The sequence below is a fragment of the Lampetra planeri genome, chromosome 20 (assembly GCF_965212315.1).
Source record: "Lampetra planeri chromosome 20, kcLamPlan1.2.h2, whole genome shotgun sequence".
Taxonomy (NCBI): domain Eukaryota; kingdom Metazoa; phylum Chordata; class Hyperoartia; order Petromyzontiformes; family Petromyzontidae; genus Lampetra; species Lampetra planeri.
In genome coordinates, this window is record NC_136126.1 from 66,967 (window position 1) to 90,186 (window position 23,220).

At 56.3% G+C, this 23,220-nt stretch overlaps 1 protein-coding gene across 1 annotated transcript in view; it reads right to left on the reverse strand.

The window, feature by feature from the left end:
- The window catches only part of XPR1 (xenotropic and polytropic retrovirus receptor 1), a 42,435-nt gene that overhangs the window by 2,168 nt on the left and 17,047 nt on the right, over positions 1-23,220 (reverse strand). The window contains exons 5-15 of the mRNA XM_078603122.1: positions 21,835-21,984; positions 13,694-13,777; positions 13,128-13,209; positions 12,229-12,419; positions 11,886-12,065; positions 11,357-11,522; positions 10,283-10,480; positions 9,785-9,963; positions 9,151-9,287; positions 8,532-8,744; positions 787-846 (exon numbers count right to left, since the gene is read on the reverse strand). Coding sequence (XP_078459248.1) covers positions 787-846; positions 8,532-8,744; positions 9,151-9,287; positions 9,785-9,963; positions 10,283-10,480; positions 11,357-11,522; positions 11,886-12,065; positions 12,229-12,419; positions 13,128-13,209; positions 13,694-13,777; positions 21,835-21,984 — 1,640 coding nt within the window. The remainder of the gene's footprint in view (positions 1-786; positions 847-8,531; positions 8,745-9,150; positions 9,288-9,784; positions 9,964-10,282; positions 10,481-11,356; positions 11,523-11,885; positions 12,066-12,228; positions 12,420-13,127; positions 13,210-13,693; positions 13,778-21,834; positions 21,985-23,220) is intronic.

A 23,220-nucleotide genomic window follows, 5' to 3' on the forward strand; every position in this document is an offset into this window, starting at 1 on the left:
ATTCCCCCCGTCGAGAGGGCTCGGGCCCCACGCGCCACTGGAAAGCCCGCAAGCACCTTTGAGCCCTGAGTGCGTCATTGGCAGAGTGAGACGGGGGGCAGCTCAGCTTTGCCATCGACGGGGCGTCTAGGTATAACCAAGGAAACCGAGACAAACGTCCGTAAGCTGCAAGCTCGAGATTTGAGATTCCAGTCAAGACTTTTACTGTCACAGGATCTGGTTATAACTGCTCACGTGCGGCAATTTTTTTATATAAAAATTTCAAAAAGCTACGGCACTCCGAGAGAAAGCGCAGTCGCGTAAATTCGCATACAGGGATAGAATTTGGACAAAACGTGAGTAAAGTTGAGTTCAATGCTCAGTGAGAGGAGGCGCGTTCCCGTGCGCGAGTGCAGGCTTCTGCCGACAACTCCCGAGGGTGGCGGGGGGGGGCTCATGAGCGAGGTGGGGGGAGAAGATTTGCGCTGCCAATTAATGTGCGAAAGCGATGGCGAGTTGGAAGGAACGTGAGTGTAGAGAAGGGAGAGTGATGAGTGCGAGCAGCGGGAGGGTGGTCGACAATGGCAGCTTCTGCACTGGAGCTGGCACCTGGCAGCACGGCCCTCCCCGGTGACCTCTTGCCCGCTGAGATGAACTCTTCGTGGGTGATATTAATTATTCTCAAAAAGTTTTTGCGAAATAAAAAATGTCCACAGTCGCTCATGAAATGCAAAAAAAACTCAAAACAAAGTCAGTGGGGAGCCATACTCTGGGGCTGCCAGTGCCGCCTGGGGCGACGGCGCTTACGTGTTGAGCGTCTCGTCGTCCGTGTCGTCGATGAGAACCTTCGTGTCCTTGTTCTTCACCCTGAGGCCAGAAGAGCAGAACAGGTACAAGACGCGCACACACACAACGCGCATTCACAAACACGACAACCACCACCGCGATACGCCACTAAGTGGCGGTGACGTAACCATGCCATTCGTGCCAAGATCGGTGCAATCCGAGGCTGTAACGTTAAGTGCGGAAGGCTCGATATGAAGGCTGACACGGCGTACGCGGGGGTGGTGTGGCCAGCACCACGCCCAACTGCATGTCTCGCCAGTGGTGATGTTTCCACACCGCAGCGGTACTCATTTGAGACGGAGTCAACTTTGGCGAGGCCCAGGACCTGTTCAGATATTTGTCAACCGATATTGTTGGGTTTATCACTTAGTGTGCTAACGACCATTCTATACTCTCTTAGACACACACAGGCACACACTCGAAAACACAAATACATCAAGAAAGCCTTTGATTCTGTCAACCAAGAAGGACTGGAGGATCCTTCAAACGTATGGATATCCACTGAAATTTGTCACCATTCTTCGCCTGCTGCATGATGGTTATGCAAGTGTAATGTAGTAACTTGGCAGGAGACGACCTTACGGGTAGCACACTCTTTATTTACACCAACTTATATTACACGGGTGGCTAATCCGCAGCCTAACCCACGGGGTTCCCCTGGCTACACCCACACGGGCTCTTACGCCCCGTAGCTTCTCGGAACCCACCCGGCTGGGGTGTCCGTCTCGACTCTGGGTCCCACAGCCTCGTCCCACATGGACGTCAGACCACGGGTCCCACAGTCTCGCCTCCGAGCCACACAGGGTCCCGGCCCTTACAAGGACAGCGGAACTAGGGGTCTCAGGGCCCTACCTCTTCAACTCCGTCTTCGATCTTCCACTGGTTAACAACTCCCCGAGTGCTCCCGCGCGTCCCCCTTTATAGTCCCTCATGCGGACGTCGCTGAGAGCACCCACCCCAGTTGACCAATCACCGCGCGCTGCCCACGATCCTATTTCCCACCTTGTGTCAGCGCGCACAACCACGCACCCCGCGCCGCCCCGTGATCTCTCACTGTCGGCGCGCGTCAACACCACCACTACATCACCCCCTACCACATAGCTCGCAGCCGACCCGGCTGCTATAAAAACATTTTATTACCCCCCCCCCCCCCCACGTGTGTGTCCCGTAACACAAACAACAATCACAACAACACAACACAACAATAACTCCGCCATCCGCAAGAATCAGAACATGGCACCGCAACAACAATGACAATATGTACAACCCGGCGAGCGACAACGATAAATGTGTATGCAAAAAAATGACTCGTGCAGCGTCCCTTCATTTCCGAGCGCCCCTTGAACGGGACATTATACCGGGCAGAAGGGGAACGCGGCGGCGAGCTGCAATCTCGGGCCCTCCCCTCTTTTTTTTTTTTTCTTTTTTTTTTCATGAAAAGTGTCGTGTCTTAGCACGAGTCCGCCTGGCTGGTCCGTCGTACGGCACCAGACGCGGTTGACCGTCCGGTGGTGCCGGCAGTTCAGGAAGGCACGGGGCAGGCATCGGAGATCCGCGCGTGCCTCGGGGTTCCGGTTCACGTCGGTCAACAGCCGTCAAGTCCGAGACACCTGGGAGTGGGTCAGGCGGAGACACGTGAGGATCAGACTGCGACATCCCTCCCCGAGTCGACGGCCACATCACACGCTCAGTCGTTACAGCACAAAGGGGGGTCATGCGGTGCCGCGAAGGGTTTCAGCCGGGAGGGGTGTACGTACCAACGGCGTTTTTCCCATTTAATCTGGATACTCTGGGGTCGTGCAATACGCACGATTTCCACGGGTCCCCTCCATGGTCTCAACAATTTAGGGGACGTAGCCAACGGTGCATGTGGGCAGTGCAGCCAGGCCTTATCGCCTGGTTTCCAATCGTGCGTATACACCTTTCGTGCATGCAATCTTTCGTTAGCGACCTGGCGAGACCTTGAATTCAACCTCGCAGCCTCTCGCGCTTCAGCCAGTTTGGCGATATTAAATTTGATGTGGTCGGCCAATTTAGATTTTGCACGTGGCTGGGAAATCCCCAGTTGGACATCCATGGCCGGATCGGCCTCCCGGCCATACATGAGAAAAAATGGGGAAAACCCCGTCGCCGCATGGGGGGCCATTCGATAGGCCGCGAGTACCCCAGGTACCTGTAAGTCCCAATCAACCTGATCGTTGCAGACCTGTTGGCACAGCATAGAAGTAATCGTCCTGTTTAGACGTTCAACCATTCCATCAGTCTGCGGGTGGTACGGGGAGGTACGCACTTTCTTCGTACCCAACAGGTCGCACACCTCGCGCAACAAAACGCTCGAAAAATTCTTTCCTTGGTCTGTCAGCAAGCGTTCGGGGGCGCCTTTGTCCAAAACATAGCCCTGGACAAAGGCGTCCGCCACTGCCGCAGCCGACTGGTTGGCGAGTGGCCACGCCATGGGCCATCGGGTGAAGTATTCGACGCCAACCAGCAGGTACTTGTTACCCCTAGGTGTAGTGGGAAAGGACCCCAAGATATCGAGCGCAACCAGTTCGTTCGTGCGCGAAACCTGAATGGATTGTAGTGGTGGATTAGCCGCTATTTGTGGCGGTTTTCTTTGAGCACACCCCACACATCCCTTGAGGATGTTTGCCACGTTGCTCCCCATACCCGGCCAATAGTAGTCCCGTTGGAGTAGGGCGAGCGTTTTGTGAAATCCCAAATGCACGAGTCGTTCGTGAGCAGCCAGAACGACCCTACCCCGCATAGCAGATGGAACAACGAGTGTATGACGCCGGGACATTGTCCCACTTCATCAGGAGGCCCTGTCTGACCACCCATGAACCGACCCGCGTCTCCCCCCCCCCCGGGAGCCTCTGCCTTCCGACGCAACGTGAGTAGGGAACTGTCGGCCATTTGGAGACGGCCCCACTCGATAAGAGGCAACGCGAGTAACGAGTTCCCGCCCGTGGGAGCGGCGGGCGCGTCGACCCCGGGAGCGTCAGTGGCGGCGAGCAAAACTTTCGCGGGAACGGTGACAGGGGGTTTACACCGCGCCGATCCCAGAAGACATGCGCATTCCGAGCGAGGCGACAACCGCGACAAGGCATCCGCATTCGAGTGCCGCAATCCCTTACGGTAAATCGTCGTGAATTGGTAGTCTTGGAGGACCTCCAGCTATCGGGACAATTGGCCGGAGGGTTGCGCCACCCGCATAGCGTATTGGAGAGCCGCGTGGTCCGTTCGAACAGTAAAATGACGGCCGTAGAGATACGGCCTGAATTGCTGTATAAAAAAAACGATCGCTAGCAATTCACGACGTGTTACACAGTAGCATTGTTCCGCAGGCGACAAAACTCTGCTACCGTAGGCGACCACCCGTTCGAACACCCCGACCACCTGTGAGAGCACTCCCCCGATACCCGTGTTACTGGCATCCGTGTCAAGCAGGAACGGTTGCGTGAAATCGGGGTAACACAAGGGAGGAGCCCGCACCAAGGCGTCCCGAAGGGAGCAGAACGCCGCCTCCTCTTCCGGCCCCCAGTGAAACCTTACCCCTTTAGCCGTCAAAGCGTGTAGGGGCCTGGCTATGGTGGCAAAATGTTCGACAAAACGGCGGTAGTAGGAGGCGAATCCTATGAAGCTGCGGACTTCAGTGACTGAGGTTGGCGTTGGCCACGAGCTGACGCAGTGCGTCTTAGCAGGGTCTGTAGAGATCCCTGAACGGCCAACGATATGCCCCAAGTACCTGACCGATTCCCGAAGCAGGTGACATTTAGCCGGTTTAAATTATAATTTAGCGGAACGCATCCTGAGGAACACCCCTCTCAATCGCTGGAGGTGCTCCTCGAAAGTCCGGCTGAAAACGATGATATCATCGAGGTAAATCAAACAGGTGTCCCATTGGAGTCCTGACAAAACCAATTCCATGAGCCTCTGGAACGTGGCGGGAGCGGAATGTAAGCCCATGGGCAATCGATTGAATTCAAATAGGCCTCCTGGTGTCCGGAAAGCGGTCTTTGGTTTCGATTCCTCATCGAGGGGCAATTGCCAAAATCCCGAAAGCAGGTCAAGCATCGAAAAAAACTGTGCTCCCGCCAAGGCATCCAGCGACTCATCCATCCTGGGGAGTGGATACGCGTCGGCCATCGAGATTTTATTTAGGCGGCGGAAATCCACACAAAACCGCAAGGACCCGTCTTGTTTTTTAACAAGGACGATGGGAGCACCCCACGGACTGGAAGAGGGTGAAATGATGTCGGCAGCCAACATGTCATTAACAGCCGACTGCACATGCTCCTTCTCGGCTGGGCTGAGCCGGAAGGGATTCTGCCGAATAGGGGCCGCGTCACCCGTCGCTATGTGGTGGCGCAACAGGTCCGTGCAGCTAATATCGTACTTGTGTCTGCTAAACACGTCAGCGAATTCGAGTAGCAGGCCCCTCAACGCTCCCAACTGCACACTAGACAAGTTACTAGACCCAGCACACAACGAGTCCAACCATTCTGTCCCCTCCTCCAATGGAGGATGCGTATCGAGGCTAGAATCCGCATGTGCAACGAGCTGTTCATCGACGGGTAGCGGCGCCGCGTGAGCCAGCACCGTGCCTTGTGTAATTACAGCTGGCCGCGATCCCGTATTCAGAACCATAACGAACGGATCCCTGTCCGCCCGCACCATGGTCTGAGCTACCGCTAAGTCGAGGCCCCCAACAGCTCTGTTTGACGGCCCCAACAGAACACCTTGTTCCGCCGCATCCACCCCGAGGGGTTTTCGCAATCGAAGGGGTACCAACATTTGCGATCCCGGGGGCACCCGCACAGTCCGAGTTGCCAGCGCCTGAACCGTAGCACAAACCGTGCGTATTTTGGTAGGACTCGTTAAAAATGCAACCCGCCGACCCGATGGAAGCTCAATGCAGGCCTGATCGACGAGAATTTTAATGGGCATTTTAGCCAGAAAGTCCGTACCCAGTAAACAAGGAACTGCCAGAGATGATGACACAAAAATAGGACCCGCCAATTTGATATCGCCAATACAAATAGTCGCCAGAATCTGTCCGATGATTCCCAAAGAACCCCCGTTCGCCGCGTAAAACGGTACGTCCACCGGAAGAAGGGGTCGACTTTGGACGGGTAGGATGTTATAAATAAGGTCCGAAATGATAGTGGCCGATGCACCCGTGTCCACCAGCACCCGGACCTCAACCCCGTCAATATAACCCGTTACTACGGACGACCCGGCCGACGCAGCCACTATCCTGTGGGCCAACTCGGACCATTCGACTGCTCCCGGGCCGTGTACGAACCCCCCTTGCCGAACCGAATCCCCGGTACCCATACGCGGTCCCCCCACCGCAAAGCGGCGACCCGAGTGTGCCGTGTATGTGGACCGAGCGTGTGGGGTGCCGCGACTTGCCGGGGTTAGCTGGGACGACTTGGGGCCTTGGTTGTCGTCCGGACGTGGTCCCGTGGCGCGCTGACGCGGAGCCCGGCAGCCGGACGCGACGTGACCCCGAAGGCCGCAGTTGTAACACATGACGAGGGACGTCGTAGGTTTCGGTTGCTCCAGCTTGCGGGACGATCGTATGGGCGAACGACCTCCCGATCTCCACTCCCCCGGTCTCGACACGTTGAAGGCCTCCTCCCGAGCCGTATCAGTCTGAGGCTCGGCGACCGTCGCGGCAGGTGTCGCGATCCCCGCCGATGCACAGACGACTGCCCGCTTGCACTTGAGGACCTCGTGTGCGTGGATACCTGTAGCAACCCCCAAGGAGCAGATGTCCATTTCGTCCGCCGTATTGATGGGGACTCCCAGGTCGTGAGCCAACGCCAGCAGCTGCTCTGTCACCATGGTGTCCTTCCCCTCCTTGTCCATGCGGGGAAAAAGAGGCGTCCGCCAGGGCGAGCAGCGCCGTGCGATAGGCGAGCGTAGTTTCTCCAACCATCTTACGCCGTTCGTAGAACTGGTGGCGACAGGTCGAGGGCGGTCCGAACACCTTAGCCATGAGATGTAGCGCGGCCTGGAGCGTTGAGCGGGACGACCTCGGGGCGGATGTGAAGGCCGCAAGTGCGTCGTCGTCGAGCATCGCCGGCAGCGCGCGTAGGGCAGTGGTGTCGGACCAGCCCGACATCTCTTGATGTGCGAGGAACCTTCGTTGGAAGGCCCCCCAGTCGCCCCCGTCTGCCTTGAACGCCGTCAGCGTGGGCAGTCTTTGTTGGAAGACCTGGTCGTCGTCCTCCGATGAATGCTTTTCCCGCGCACCGCTGTGGTTGACGAAAATGTCGGCTCCGTCGGTAGGCGCATGGTGGAGAGTTTTGGCGCGCGCCGATGACGCGGGCTGTGTAGAGTGGAGGTCCCCGACCACGTGGTGTCCACGCTTCCCGCCAATCGATGGTGGACCCTCAAAAATGGCGCCAATTTCAAAACTTTCGGCGCGGAGCGCGTTCTGGCGGGATCCCTCCGGCCGCGCTCCCTCCTCCACCCTCGTAGTCGTCCTCCTGCCTGCTGAAACGGTGATTTCTGCCAAAATTGAAGCGGCGGCGAGCAGCAACTCCGCCAGGCGGGAGTGTGCATCCTGTAGGCTGGTGTCGGAGGCGAGCGGAGCGTCGGCCATCGCCGCGAAGTGCTGCATCGGCGGCAACTCTTCGTCCTCGCCTTCCGAGGCTTGTGGCTCCGGTACGTCGTCGTCTTCCCGATCTCGCTCGTGGGTACGGGTAGTCTTCCTAGTATCCATCCTTTTGAAGACAGGTTTACTTCTGACGCCAGTTGTAATGTAGTAACTTGGCAGGAGACGACCTTACGGGTAGCACACTCTTTATTTACACCAACTTATATTACACGGGTGGCTAATCCGCAGCCTAACCCACGGGGTTCCCCTGGCTACACCCACACGGGCTCTTAGGCCCCGTAGCTTCTCGGAACCCACCCGGCTGGGGTGTCCGTCTCGACTCTGGGTCCCACAGCCTCGTCCCACATGGACGTCAGACCACGGGTCCCACAGTCTCGCCTCCGAGCCACACAGGGTCCCGGCCCTTACAAGGACAGCGGAACTAGGGGTCTCAGGGCCCTACCTCTTCAACTCCGTCTTCGATCTTCCACTGGTTAACAACTCCCCGAGTGCTCCCGCGCGTCCCCCTTTATAGTCCCTCATGCGGACGTCGCTGAGAGCACCCACCCCAGTTGACCAATCACCGCGCGCTGCCCACGATCCTATTTCCCACCTTGTGTCAGCGCGCACAACCACGCACCCTGCGCCGCCCCGTGATCTCTCACTGTCGGCGCGCGTCAACACCACCACTACACAAGCAGTGATTTTAGGTAATGAATCCATCTCAGACCTCTTTGAGGTTACGACTCGTGCATGATGGAGGTATGCATCAAATCTATACACACCGACATTCCAAACTACACTAAACTAAAACTTTACATTTTACCAGCCAAAACCCACTGAGCTATATAGCTCGTTTTCAGAAGCGACCTGGCCACAAATGATAGCTCAACGAAGTGGCTTATCATGTGGACATTTAAAGCAGCCAAATACTTTAAACGCATGTTTCTAAATGTGGAGGACCCGGAGAAAAATGCACACGACCACGGGGAGAAGATGCCAACTCCAAAGATACATGCAAGATAATGAACATCTGCAGATTTTTGAAGGGAGACCGAGCTAGTGATTAATGCAGGCGGCGAGAAGTCGCAGCACAAACCGGTTGCGTCGCAGTGAGAAGCTGTAGTTGCGTTTGCCGTTGCTGCGCTTGCCGCGCCGGTTGCGGACCCCATCCTCAGAGTCCATCATGGCTTCCAGCAGTGTCTGGTCGTCGGCATTGAGCGGTGCCACCGAGATGTCCCGGACGGCGCGGAACTCTCCACAGTTATTCAGGTGCTCGTTCTCAAGCCGAAAGAAGTTCCACACGAAGCGCCTGGTGCATTCACACACGCCCGTACACGGACGTACACGCACACGCACGCAGCTCCTGTGCAATGCACGTGTGGCACAACACGCAATACCGCAGATTTACATGTACTACAAGGCGCGTACATGCAAATCTGCACGAGTACACAAATGTACATTTACACAAAACCACGTGTACAGACGTAGCCAGGAACAGGCATGAGCCCAAAAACAAGCCAAGTAACTCCAACACCGAGTGTGTAGAATGCAATGATCACTGATCAGACACCAAGTCGACATGGATAAGTCATTGATCAGACTGCAGAGAAGGTACGATTAATGAGACAGATCGCTAATCAATAATTGATGAGACATGGATCGGACGACACTGATGGTTGCGACGGTGAGGCTGGGCGCCAGGCTCCCATGCACACCTGAAAACTTCCATGGGGGCCATGAGTGTCGAGAGCAGATCGCCCATGTAGGAGAAGCCCATATCCGGGATGAAGATGTAGAGCACCCAGGAGAAGCGCAGCAGCACGTCCTGCACGATGGCCAGGTAGTAGTAGGCCTGCCCATTGCCACCGCACACGCACCCACACGCACAAAGTCGAATAATCCCTGCTTAACCTTCACAGGCTATTGGGGCAAATGCTGTTTGTGAGCACCGATGAAAGCTAAAATGGCATACGAATGGGGTGGTGTGGCCATCACCACACCCCGGCCACCGTAGTCTCCTACGTGGCGATGTTAAGACACTACAGCAGGTAACTCGTTTGAGGGCAAGTCAACCTAGGGGAGGCGGCCCAGGTCTGCTTCGGATAATCGTCACTGGTGTTGGTCGTGAGCGGAAATTGAACTCAGGTCGCTCGGTTCGTACTGCGGCACGCGAATCGCTGCGCCACCATTCCCCACAAACGCCACAAACGCACGCAGATACGTACACACACAGAACAGGGGGAGAATAAATTCCACACAGGCACCAGAGTTAGAAAATGAACCCGGGTCTTCTTGCTGTGAGGCACGCGCATGTACAGGAACGCACACGCCCAGCGGCAGCGCCCCCACCTTCTGTGGGTAGACGATCTCCTCGCGCAGGAACGAGTTCTCTCCGGCATTGCGGTCAAACAAGCCCCAGTCCATCTTCAGGTCCCAGGTGAGCGTGTAACAGGTGCTCACGAGCGACGCCACCACCCACAAGTAGAAGTACACGCGCACCTCGAACGCCGAGGAGCTCTCCCCGCCCACTGCGTCGCACAGAGCGGGGGGGGGGGGGGGGTGCCGCACCGTGACTCGCACTTCCGCCGGCCTCGAGCCAACGTCGTCACTCTCACGGGTTCAGGCCTCTATTTGCCCACCACAGTCACTCTGCTCTCCAAAAATGGTATCATATCACAAACTCAGAGTGACTTCCAACTCCAATAAGAATCGAGGTGGTGCGTCTCATCTCCTGTACGCAGCCCTGCAGAGCCACTCTGTCGCCAAGTCACCTGACCAGCATCTTCTGTTCAGACTTTGTGAAGGAGGAGGAGGAGGTGGAAGAGGCAGGAGATAGGCGGCACTCACGTTTGCCGAGGTTGTAGAGTGCTGCGAAGATGACCACGAAGAAGGTAGTGGAATATTTGCCGGCATTAACGAGGTGTGGGAACGCTCGTTTGCTGTCGCGGTAGCGGCGCAGGCACTGCGCAAATCGGATCCACGCCGGCAGGCATTGGATCACGGCGCGCACGCCGTATGCATACGAGTTGCACACGCGGTCCCCTTCTACAAAGCACACGAACGCAACAACAATAACCGCCATTCGCCACTAAGTAGCGGTGTAGCGGTGACATGACCACGACGCTTGTGCCTGGCCATGTGCACCTTGAGGCCACGTGAAGTGTCGAACGCCCGCTGGCAGGTCACGGGGCAGACCCAGCAAGTGCCACGGGTCGACTGACTGAGATGACCGAGACGACTGGCTGATGCACCACCTGTGCCCCCTACTGTGCCAACTCGCTGTGCTTTAGCCACCCGGCGTTCCGCTCGTTGTTGTGAGCGTCGCTCCTCCGCCCTCTGTTGTTGTTGGAGGGCGACTGCCTCCAACTGCCCAGTAGCGTCCTTCACGAGCCTCCTCCACAGAGGCCGATCTTGACACCGCTGGTACCAGTCATTGGCAAGTCTACTCAGCTCCACGTCCTCCTGTACCACATCACTCCATCTCTTCTCTAGCCCGTGCCGCGCCCGTTTAGCGAACACAATACACACATACGCGTGTAACACAATACATATGCGCACAACACACACACGTAATGGATGAAATGCACAAACAAAACACGCGCACACATAACCACACACAATACATGAGCGCGTGTAATATATACATGCAACGCGCACTATCCACGCACGTGCAACATGTAATTTCACTAACCACCCCAGCACTCTGAAGAAGTAGCACCAGTGACACACACACACACCCGCATGCAGCAGCAGTGCCGCCAGCGTCAGTGACATAGTGCCGCCAGCGTCAGTGACATAGTGCACCCAGCGTCAGTGACATAGTGCACCCAGCGTCAGTGACATAGTGCACCAAGAACCGCGACTGCGCGCTGGGCCGATTGGGCCGGAAGGGCCAAGGAAGCAGGATGAAGCCGCGCTGACCTTTTGGGTACCAGAGGCCTCTGAGGTTGGTCCAGTCGAGCTCGTAGGCGTAAAAGCACAGCATGTACTCCAGGTCCATGAGGATGCCCACGAGGCTATTGAGCTGGTCGGCCAACCAGAAATCAGCGAAGCCAACCTTGTGGAATGGGGCTGTGAACACGCGCAACTTGGGGAGGGGGGGTGGGGAGTGGAGATGCGCAGGAACAGCAGAGGCATTGACAGGCAACCGTAAGAGGACGTGCGCATAATGCTTGCGAAGCGATGCCCCTTGAAAGGAATGGCTATGCCAGCTTGCAGCTATCACTATGGCCTGACTACAATTCATACTGGATTAAACCAGCCTGGTAAATGGGTGAGTGTCTGTCAGAGTGAGTGGGCAGAACAGGTGGTGCATCTACCAGTCATCTCAGTCGATCAACCCAAAACAACCGAGTCCATCTCATGACCCAAAAGTGCACCTAACCTGGCACAAGCAATCATCACTCAGTGGGTAGATGTTGCGAGTGAGCGAGCAAGTAGATGCACGTACCAGCAGCCGGAGGAGCCAGACGCGTGACTTGTAGTAGCAGGTCTTGGTGGGATTAAGCAGAAAGAGAAGGATGAAGATATACAGCGCCAAGGGGTAGGCCTGCACGGGCACAGGGAGGTACGACCCAAACACGCACGCCAGCAGGGAGAGGCACCACAGCACTCCCAGGAACCCGGCTACCTGCACACACACACACAAACACAAGGATTCCACATGTAGCCTGAACAGGAGGACCGCTTCCGTGAATACCGACGTTCAAAATAAAAAGTCACAGCACGGAATCGGCAGCCGACCCCGACGTGCTCACCGGGAGCGGGGAGCGGTGAGAGCACCGTGCTGCTACCTCAAACAGATGCTGGTGGGAGAGGTTGTTGCGAGGGTCCAGCTCGAAGATGAGCACGTGGTTGACGCCGGCCTGCCGCCACCCGTACGTGTTGATGCCGAGCAGGAAGAGGAACTGGATGAGCAGGAAGCCGCCGCGGTAGATGCGCACCATGGGCCACACGTCTTGGACCGAGCCCAGCACGTAGGCCGCTGCGCGGGTGCGCGCGTGGAGACGATACGCAGGGACACACGGGGACACGCACGCAGAGACACAAACGCATCGCAGAGGCGCGGATGGACGCGCACACGCGGACACACGGGAAGACAAACGCACGCACGTGCAGAGACATGCGCACAGAGACGCAGGGGAACAGACACGCAGAGATACGGAGGGACAAACACAAAGGTGAAGAGACAAGGGCACGGACACACGCAGAGAGGGAGATACTGTGCCTCCTCCGCCATGATCACAATCAGCTATGTGCATTTCAAGAAAATCTGCAGTGAATGTGCAAAGTCAAATATCTCGCCAATAGAAAACAGCGGTGTTCATGGAAGTGCACTGGGGGTTACGTGTGAGCATGACTCGCACAGGAATACATAGCAGGAATAATCAAGCAGGAAGAGGGGGTTGGAGTGGGGGGGGCAAGGGCAGAGGAGTGGGGGGCAAAACACACTCGCTACCTGACAAGGCGAAGGAGGCAAGAGGGAAAAGGACAATGATGATTCCAAAGTAAGCTCCGACTCGGAATATCACGTCCGAGGGGATGTTCTAGAGTGGGGGTGCGGGTGTTACAGGGCAGGGTGACAAGGGGGAGGAAAGGACACGGTGAGGTGGAATGTGGAAGGAGAGGAGGCTAGGAGCAGAGGAACACCAGACGGTGGAGTTAGTGGAGTGAGTTTCTGAGCGGCCGTTACCTGCCAGCGACACGGTGACCACAAGCACGAGAAAGACGCCACAGAACAGGCCCACTCTAAACGTGGTCCACACTGGGGAGGGCTGTGGGTCCCACGTGCAAGCACACACGCGCACGCATGCAAAGATAAAAACACATGCAAGAATTGACACCCACAGACAAACAGATGCATACAACATACGCACAAGCACAGACATACGCATGCAGATAAAAACCCAAGCACACACGCGGACACGCGCATAGAAATAAAACACAAACGCGTGTACACATGGGCACACGCACACGTGAACACACGCATGCATACAAAATACACGTAAGTGCAAATGTCAATACACAGCGGCACGCAACCACAACCCAGTTTACTTCGTAATCCTGAAATGAGAAAAGTGTAAGAACAGCGAGTACGCCACGCGTGGCGCCACGTTCTGCAGAAAGCCGATGCCAGGCATCGCTAAACAAGAAAGCAGGAAGAGCAGGAGAGCTCTCCCCTAGCGAGGCATTCAGGAGGTGCGGGTGAAAGGCGAGCGATGTGCACACAGGTGAGCACAAAAGCTGCCTGCGGTTCACCTGGGCGGCTCCGAGCGGGGGAACTCGCAAACGCTTCATCGCCTTCTGCCGGTCTCCAGCTTCCAGCTCATTGGTGAAGACGTTCTGCGGGCGAGGAGACCACACGCCATGAGGTGACAGCTGCTGTGGTGGGCACTACGTGTGGTGGAGCCGAGTAGAAGGGTTGTTGTAACCCGATGACGGGCTGATGTATGTATGTGTAGTGGTGATACGCGCTGGGTGTATATGTCGTGTGCCAGCGCGTATGTACGGGTGTGTGTGTGGTGACGCGCGCTGACGGGGAGGAGCAGGCGTCAGTGCGCGGGTGGGGGTAGTGCTGCTGATTGGCTGTGTGCCGGTGACGCGCCCAGAGGGAGTGATCGGGTAGCAGCGCGGTGTGATTGGTCGGAGAGTGGAAACACGCGCTGAGCGGAACCGGATCGTGGGGATAGCGCGTGGGGATTGGGTAACGGAGGAGCGGTGCCGACGTTGAGGTCCGCATCCGCTCCGTCTCCCGGGAAGAAGGGGTATATAAGGTGATGCACAGAGGAGCAAGGGGCAGAAGTGGAACCATCTAAGAATGAAGACGAAGGTGTAGAGATAGAGCCCGGAGAGGAGAGTAATGGAGAGTAGAAGAGAGTAAGGTATAGAGTGTAGCCAGCGAGATAGAAAGGTCTACACGAGCTGAGTAATGTATAGTGTGTAGCCAGCGAGATAGAAAGGTCTACACGAGCTGAGTAATGTATAGTGTGTAGCCAGCGAGATAGAAAGGTCTACACGAGCTGAGCAATGTATAGTGTGTAGCCAGCGAGATAGAAAGGTCTACACGAGCTGAGTAATGTATAGTGTGTAGCCAGCGAGATAGAACGGTCTGCACGAGCCGAGTATGCATACGGTGTAGCCAGCGAGAGAGAACGGTCTGCACGAGCCGAGTATGCATACGGTGTAGCCAGCGAGAGAGAACGGTCTGCACGAGCCGAGTATGCATACGGTGTAGCCAGCGAGAGAGAACGGTCTGCACGAGCCGAGTATGCATACGGTGTAGCCAGCGAGAGAGAGGCAAAGTCTACACGAGGCGAGAGAGGAGAGTGTAGCAGAGGCGCAGAGTCTACACGAGGCGAGAGAGGAGTGTAGCCGAGGCGCGGAGTCTACACGAGGCACAGAGAGCCGGCAGCACAGAATCCTGAGTCAAGAGAAGTGCGGTGTGAAGAAGAGAGGCCACGCGTTGTATTGTTACAAGTCAAGATTTAATAAAAGAAGTGTGTTCCCGTCAAGGAGTTTCCTGCCGTCATTTTCCAATACTTCATCTGGCGTCAGAAGTGAAACGGGCTTCCAAGTATGGAGACGAGGAAGACCCGTAGGACCCACGGGATTGACCGCGAGGAAGACCTGGACGACTCGGAGCCGCTGGTGGCGGGGGGTGAGGAAGAGGACTTGCCCACGCTGCAGGGTCCGTCGACGGCGCCGGCCGAGCGACCGGGGACAGACGCCGGGCTTCGTGAGGCGCACTCCCGACTGGCGGAGCTGCTGCTCGCCGCCGCGTCCATCTTGGCGGAGATCAGCTCGTCGGGAGGAGCGGGGACGGTGGGGGACATTTTACGAGGTCGCCCCGCAGATTCCCGCCAAAACGAATGGGGGATTCCCGCCATTGCACCTGGGCCTACTTTTGGCGGGAACGGCGAGCGCCACGTGGTGGTGGGTTCCCAAGCGCGCGCATCGACTTCATCAGCGCGCGAGGGGGTCCGCCATCTTACGTCTGCTGCTGGAGCCGCCATCTTAGACACCGACGGACAGGCGGAGAGGAACCACGAGGCGGATGACTTCATTTTTCAGCAGCGCCTGCCCACGTTGTCAGCCTTCAAGGCGGAAGGCGGAGACTGGGGCCAATTTCAGCGAAGGTTTTTGGCGCATCAAGAGATGTCAGCGTGGTCCGATGCTACGGCGCTGCGGGCATTGCCCGCCATGCTGGACGACGATGCGCTCGCGGCCTTCAGGGCTGCACGGAAGTCGGACCGCTCCACGCTGAAGGATGCGCTGGGGTTGTTGGCCAGGGTCTACGGGCCTCCCTCTACATGCCGCCATCAGTTCTACGCAAGACGGAAAGCGGCCACGGAGACCGCGCTGGCCTATCGCACGGCGTTGCTGGCTCTTGCTGATGCTGCGTTCCCTCGGATGGACGAGGAGGGCCAAGACGCGATGGTTTTGGAGCAGCTGCTCAAGTTGGCGCAGGACCTGGGGGTCCCTATCAACACAGCTGACGACATTGATATTTCTTCTTTGAGAGTCGCCACGAGTATTCAAGCGCACGAGGCCCTACAACGGAAGCAAGGCGTTGGTTGCAACGCTGCTGTCGTCGCAGCCCCGGGGTTGGTGGTCGCCGAACCCCAAGTCGTCAGCCCACGAGAGGAGGCGTTCGCCACGGGACGACCAGGGGACTGGAGGCCGGGGGCCCGGTCGCCTCTGCGATCGGGCCGAAAGTCGGAGCAACCAAGATCTACTCCGACCCTCGTCACGTGCTATAACTGCGGCCTCCGGGGCCACGTGGCGTCCGGGTGCCGCGCTCCGCGGCAGCGCGCCATGGGAGCTCGGCTGGACGACGACCGAGAGCCCAAGTCATCTCTACAATCCCCGGCAAGTCGCGGCACCTCACACGCTCGGCCTGTTTATTCGGCACACATGGGACGCCGCGTTGCGGCGGAGGAGGGCCGGTTAAGGTTCGGGGATTCGGTTCGGCGAGGGGGGTTCGGCCGGGACCAGGGAGACATTGAATGGGCGGAATTGGGGCATAGAATTGTGGCTGCTTCGGCGGGTTCGTCCGTTGTTACGGGATCTATTGATGGGGTTGAGATTAGGGTGTTAGTGGACACGGGGGCATCGGCAACTATTATATCGGACCTCATTTATAATATTCTTCCAGTCCAATGTCGTCCGCTGCTTCCAGTGGATGTGCCATTTTACGCCGCTAATGGGGGATCGTTGGGCATTATCGGTCAGGTTAGGGCGTCCATTTGCATTGGAGATATCAAATTATCGGGACCCGTTTTCGTTTCGTCTTCCTTGGCAGTTCCGTGTCTTTTGGGCACTGACTTTTTGGCTAAAATGCCCATTAAAATTCTTATCGATCAACGATGCATTGAACTGCCATCGGGTCGCCGGATTTCATTTTTGACGGGCCCTACTGACATTCGGACGGCGTGCGCTACGATACAAGCGGTGGCGACGCAGACAGTGCAAGTGCCCCCGGGTTCACAGATGTTGATTCCCCTCCGGTTGCGAAAACCATGGGTGAGGGAGGCTTCGGGACAGAGTATGCTTTTGGGTCCTTCTAACAAGGCTGTCGGGGGTCTTGATTTATCGGTGGCTCACACTTTGGTGCGGGCTGACAGGGATCCGTTTGTGATGGTTTTGAACGCGGGGTCGCGACCAGCTGTCATCCCGCAGGGCACCGTGCTGGCTCACGCGGCGCAGGTTCCTGGGGATGATGGGTTGGTTGCGCAGGTGGGCTCGAGCCCCGCGCGGAACGTTGAGCCAAGGGAAGACCTTGAGTGGGTCCATTCGTTATGTGCCGCCTCGGACGATTTGTCGGCGGCGCAGTTGGGTGCGCTGCGCGAGTTGCTCATTGAATTCTCTGATGTATTCAGTAAACATAAGTATGACATTGGGTGCACGGATTTGTTGCACCATCACATTGAAACGGGCGATGCGGCGCCGGTCAGGCTAAATCCCTTCCGACTGAGTCCCGTGGAGAAGGAACATGTTCAGTCGGCTGTTAACGATATGCTAGAAGCCGATATTATTTCACCCTCCTCTAGCCCGTGGGGAGCGCCTATTGTGCTGGTTAAGAAGCAGGACGGGTCCCTGCGATTCTGCGTTGATTTCCGTCGCCTGAATAAGATCTCTGTGGCTGACGCGTATCCGCTCCCCAGGATGGATGAGTCCCTCGATGCATTGTCTGGTGCGCGATATTTTTCGACTCTTGATTTGTTATCGGGGTTTTGGCAGTTGCCGCTCGACGAAGAGTCGAAACCTAAGACAGCATTTCGGACTCCAGGGGGGCTGTTCCAGTTTAACCGGTTACCCATGGGACTTCACTCCTCTCCAGCGACGTTTCAGCGACTTATGGAGCTGGTTTTGTCGGGCTTGCAGTGGGATACATGCTTGATTTATATGGACGATGTCATTGTTTTCAGTAAAACGTTTGAGGAACACCTCCGGCGATTGAGAGGGGTGTTCTTGCGAATGCGATCGGCTAAGTTGAAATTTAAACCGGCCAAATGTCACCTCCTTCGTAGGTCCGTTAGATACTTGGGTCACATTGTCGATTCTTCGGGGATCTCCACCGATCCCGCGAAGACGGATTGTGTCGGTTCATGGCCAACACCTACGTCCGTTTCCGACGTGCGTAGTTTCATCGGGTTTGCTTCTTATTATCGGCGGTTCGTTGAGCACTTCGCCACTATTGCAAAACCCTTGCACGCTCTAACGGCGAAAGGAGTGAAGTTCAAATGGGGACCGGAGGAGGAGGCCGCGTTTCGCTCCCTCCGGGACGCCTTGGTGGGTGCCCCACCCTTGTGTTATCCCGATTTTGCCAGTCCCTTTTTGCTGGACACGGATGCTAGCAACACGGGCATTGGGGGGGTGCTATCCCAAGTCGTTGGGGGGGTCGAAAGAGTTGTCGCCTACGGTAGTAGGGTGTTGTCTCCGGCGGAGCAGCGCTACTGTGTCACCCGTCGCGAGCTGCTTGCCATTGTTTTTTTTGTGCAGCAGTTTAGGCCATATCTGTATGGTCGTCACTTTACAGTCCGAACGGACCACGCGGCGCTACAGTATTCATTGAGGGTCGCCCAGCCCTCGGGCCAGTTGTCGCGTTGGTTGGAAGTCCTCCAGGACTATCAGTTTACGACTACGTACCGTAAGGGGTCGCGACACACGAATGCCGATTGCTTGTCGCGGTTGTTGCCTTGTGATGAATGCGCGGGTTTGTCGGGATCGGCGCGCTGTAAACCGACGCTTGCGGGGGAGATGGGGGCACTGGCTGCGACAGCGGGCGCACCGAGTGGGGATGATTCCACTGCCTCTCAGGGTCGGGACTCGCTGCTCTCGCTGTCGCTCAGCGAATGGGGCCGCCTCCAGATGGCGGACAGCTCGCTGCTAGCATTGCGCCGCAAGGTTGGGGGTCCCGAGGGGGACCAGGAGCGTACCGGCTCCTATGTACTTGAGCGGGGCGTGTTATTGAAATGGGACAGTTTGTCCCGGCGGAACGCACTCGTGGTGCCTTCCGCTGTGAGGGGGAGGGTTGTCTTGGCGGCACACGAACGCCTCTTGCACTTGGGAGTTAACAAGACGCTTGCCCTGCTTCAGCGTGACTATTACTGGCCGGGAATGGGAAGTGATGTGGTGCATATTCTGAAGGGGTGCGTTGAGTGCGCCAGGCGTAAACCACCGGCCGTGGCAGCTAATCCACCGCTGCAATCTATTCAGGTCTCGCGTACCAACGAGCTCGTTGCACTCGATATTTTGGGGCCCTTCCCAGTCACGCCGAGAGGGAATAAATATTTGTTAGTGGGGGTCGAATACTTTACCCGATGGCCTATGGCGTGGCCTCTCGCTAACCAGTCGGCAGCGGCTGTGACGGATGCCTTCGTCCAGGGCTATGTCCTGGACAAGGGGGCTCCCGAACGCCTGCTGACCGACCAAGGTAAAAATTTTTCGAGTAAATTGTTGCAAGAGGTGTGCGATCTGTTGGGTACCAAGAAGGTGCGTACCTCCCCGTACCACCCGCAGACTGACGGGATGGTGGAGAGACTCCACAAAACCTTGACTTCCATGCTGTGCCAGCAGGTGTGCGAGGCACATGTAGATTGGGACCTGCAGGTCCCGGGAGTCCTTGCCGCGTATAGAATGGCCCCCCATGCAGCTACGGGGTTTTCCCCATTCTATTTGATGTACGGTCGGGAAGCTGACCCGCCAATAGAAACGCAACTTGGCCTGTCCGCTCCACGAACTAATTCTAATTTGGCAGAACATATTAAGTTTAATATTCATAAGCTGACAGAGGCGAGGGAGGCCGCACGGCTTAATTCGCGGGCTCGCCAAATTGCTAATGAACGGTTGCGGGCACGGAAGGTGTCCATGCATGAATGGAAACCAGGTGACAGGGCCTGGCTGCATTGCCCTCAGGCACCCTTGGCTACGTCGCCTAAATTGTTGAGACCGTGGAGGGGACCCGTGGAGGTCGTGCGCGTTGCACGGCCCCAGTGCGTTCAGATAAAGTGGGGAAAGCGCCGGTGGTACGTTCACCCCTCCCGACTGAAACCGTTCTCGCCTCCATATGGCCTCCCCTTGTGTCGTGATGGCCGGGCGTGTGACGTGACCGGCGACCCAGAGGGGGAAATGTCTCTGCCTGATCCACACGTATTGTCGCCTGATCTGCTCCCAGGTGTCTCGGAACTGACAGCTGCCGATCACCGGCGGCCGGATCTCCGCGGCGGGGCCGGCCCTTTCAGGCCCGTTCCGCGCCGTCTGGAGCGGCCGGAACCGCCGGACGGTCGTCAGTGTCCCGCCCCATACGATGGACCAGCCAGACGGACTCGCGCCAGGTCGTGCTACTTTGCATGACCTGCCTCGTGAGGAGTCGGGGCAGCTGGAGCGCCTCGTCACTGCGTGTAGTCGCAGGGACGTGGGGCGCGTTCGTTTCGTATTTGCTCGTATCGTGTTATTGTTGACTTTTCGCGTTCATTGTCAATCTGTACATAGTTATTCTTGTTGTTGTTGTTGTTGTGTTATGTTACGGGGCACACTCGGGGGGTTATGGGGTTTTTTTTTGTTGGTTGTCGTTTTATCGTCGTGGTTGGTTGTTGTTAGCAGCCGGGCCGGCTGCGAGCTATGTGGGAGGGGGTGATGTAGTGGTGATACGCGCTGGGTGTATATGTCGTGTGCCAGCGCGTATGTACGGGTGTGTGTGTGGTGACGCGCGCTGACGGGGAGGAGCAGGCGTCAGTGCGCGGGTGGGGGTAGTGCTGCTGATTGGCTGTGTGCCGGTGACGCGCCCAGAGGGAGTGATCGGGTAGCAGCGCGGTGTGATTGGTCGGAGAGTGGAAACACGCGCTGAGCGGAACCGGATCGTGGGGATAGCGCGTGGGGATTGGGTAACGGAGGAGCGGTGCCGACGTTGAGGTCCGCATCCGCTCCGTCTCCCGGGAAGAAGGGGTATATAAGGTGATGCACAGAGGAGCAAGGGGCAGAAGTGGAACCATCTAAGAATGAAGACGAAGGTGTAGAGATAGAGCCCGGAGAGGAGAGTAATGGAGAGTAGAAGAGAGTAAGGTATAGAGTGTAGCCAGCGAGATAGAAAGGTCTACACGAGCTGAGTAATGTATAGTGTGTAGCCAGCGAGATAGAAAGGTCTACACGAGCTGAGTAATGTATAGTGTGTAGCCAGCGAGATAGAAAGGTCTACACGAGCTGAGCAATGTATAGTGTGTAGCCAGCGAGATAGAAAGGTCTACACGAGCTGAGTAATGTATAGTGTGTAGCCAGCGAGATAGAACGGTCTGCACGAGCCGAGTATGCATACGGTGTAGCCAGCGAGAGAGAACGGTCTGCACGAGCCGAGTATGCATACGGTGTAGCCAGCGAGAGAGAACGGTCTGCACGAGCCGAGTATGCATACGGTGTAGCCAGCGAGAGAGAACGGTCTGCACGAGCCGAGTATGCATACGGTGTAGCCAGCGAGAGAGAGGCAAAGTCTACACGAGGCGAGAGAGGAGAGTGTAGCAGAGGCGCAGAGTCTACACGAGGCGAGAGAGGAGTGTAGCCGAGGCGCGGAGTCTACACGAGGCACAGAGAGCCGGCAGCACAGAATCCTGAGTCAAGAGAAGTGCGGTGTGAAGAAGAGAGGCCACGCGTTGTATTGTTACAAGTCAAGATTTAATAAAAGAAGTGTGTTCCCGTCAAGGAGTTTCCTGCCGTCATTTTCCAATACTTCATATGTATAGACCTTCTTTCGCACCGTACGTAACCATCCGTGCTAATCGGAGGTGCGGGGGAAGGACAACAAAAGGAGCGGCCATGAGATGGCCTGGTGGTGTGGCCAAGCAGGGCGACATCACTGCAGTCTAGCGAATGCCCAGCCTTGCCGTCACCATGTCTCCTCTCTGTACCTCGGTCTCCAGGATGAGTTGGTCGATCTTCTTGCTGATGAAGAATGGTGCCGTCTCCACGTGCGCGACGCGCCAGCTCACCCCTCGCTTCGTCTCCAGGATCTTGTCGTGTTTCTTCAGGATCTTGCGAAACCCGGTGAAGTTCAGGTTCTGGTGCAGAGCGTAGCACAGCGGAAAGAACGTGGCTGACCCTCACATCACAAACCCGTGCTACAAAGTTGCAGGGTCAAGCCGCGCCACCTACGGGAATCATTTGCAACGTTAGATTTCACTTGTAAAGTCTTATTACATGAGCCTCCTGTTCAACCAAACCTTACTCGACTTATGTCAGTTATCTAAACTGTTCATAATATATCTGAACAAACAACATGCTCCTTCCCATGTCTCTCCACATAAAAAAATAAATTACACATCCTTTCAGCCACACAGCCTACTGAGAGTGCATAATTTCAGCAACATTGGTTCAACACAAACTCTGGGCCGGTTTCCACATTTAATGTCTCATCAGCAGTCAGGCTTGCTTGACCGAATGTTGGTGAACTGCCAGATGTTTATAGGCAAGGACCCTCCTCTGTTAGTTATGGGTCCTAGTTCAATGCAAAACTCTATAATCATTCACGTCATTGTGAGGATACAAGTTGTAACCAAAGTGACAATCATCCGATAGTACCAAGCCAAGAGTTGATTTGAGAGCGACAGCATGAGTGGGTAGCATACACGTCAACTCCAAAGGGTTCACATCAATGGGACATCTGAAAACCCTTGGAAAAATCCCTAAAAACCGAGGCACAGACATTGAACCGTCACATGGGGGAGTCCATTTGGAGAAAAGGGGGGGGAAGAGGTAACTAAACGAGGGTAACATCAATAGGCTTATGTCCACCACTTAGTGAACACCCCCAATAGTAAATTAAATCATAATAATGACCCGAGTTAGTTGTGATGAGTTTCCAGTGTTTCTCATAGAAAGGCTGTAAGTAAAGACGCAACTTTTGGATCTGACCCTTACACGAGACCTGAAGCATCGACAGCAGCTACCAGTGGGATATCGTATATTTCAGATAAACAACAAAAGTAATGAAAAACCGTGAGTCTCAAGGGTAACAATTCTTGAGGCGTGCCACACATAGGCTCGTGGTGGGGGATGTTGAAGGGGGGGAGTGTGCGCGCACAGCAGTGGGTAGTTCGGCGTGGGGACAGCTGGTGGGAGTGGCGACGTAGGGTACGAAGGTAGTGGTGTCGGTGGTGTAGCGGTTCGCGTGATGCGCTACCAACCTGAAGACACGAATTCGATTCTCACTCACAGCCAACACAAGCAACAATTATCTTAACCTGTCATGGGCCTCCCCTAGGTCGACTCAGCCTCAAACAAGTACCTGGTGAAGT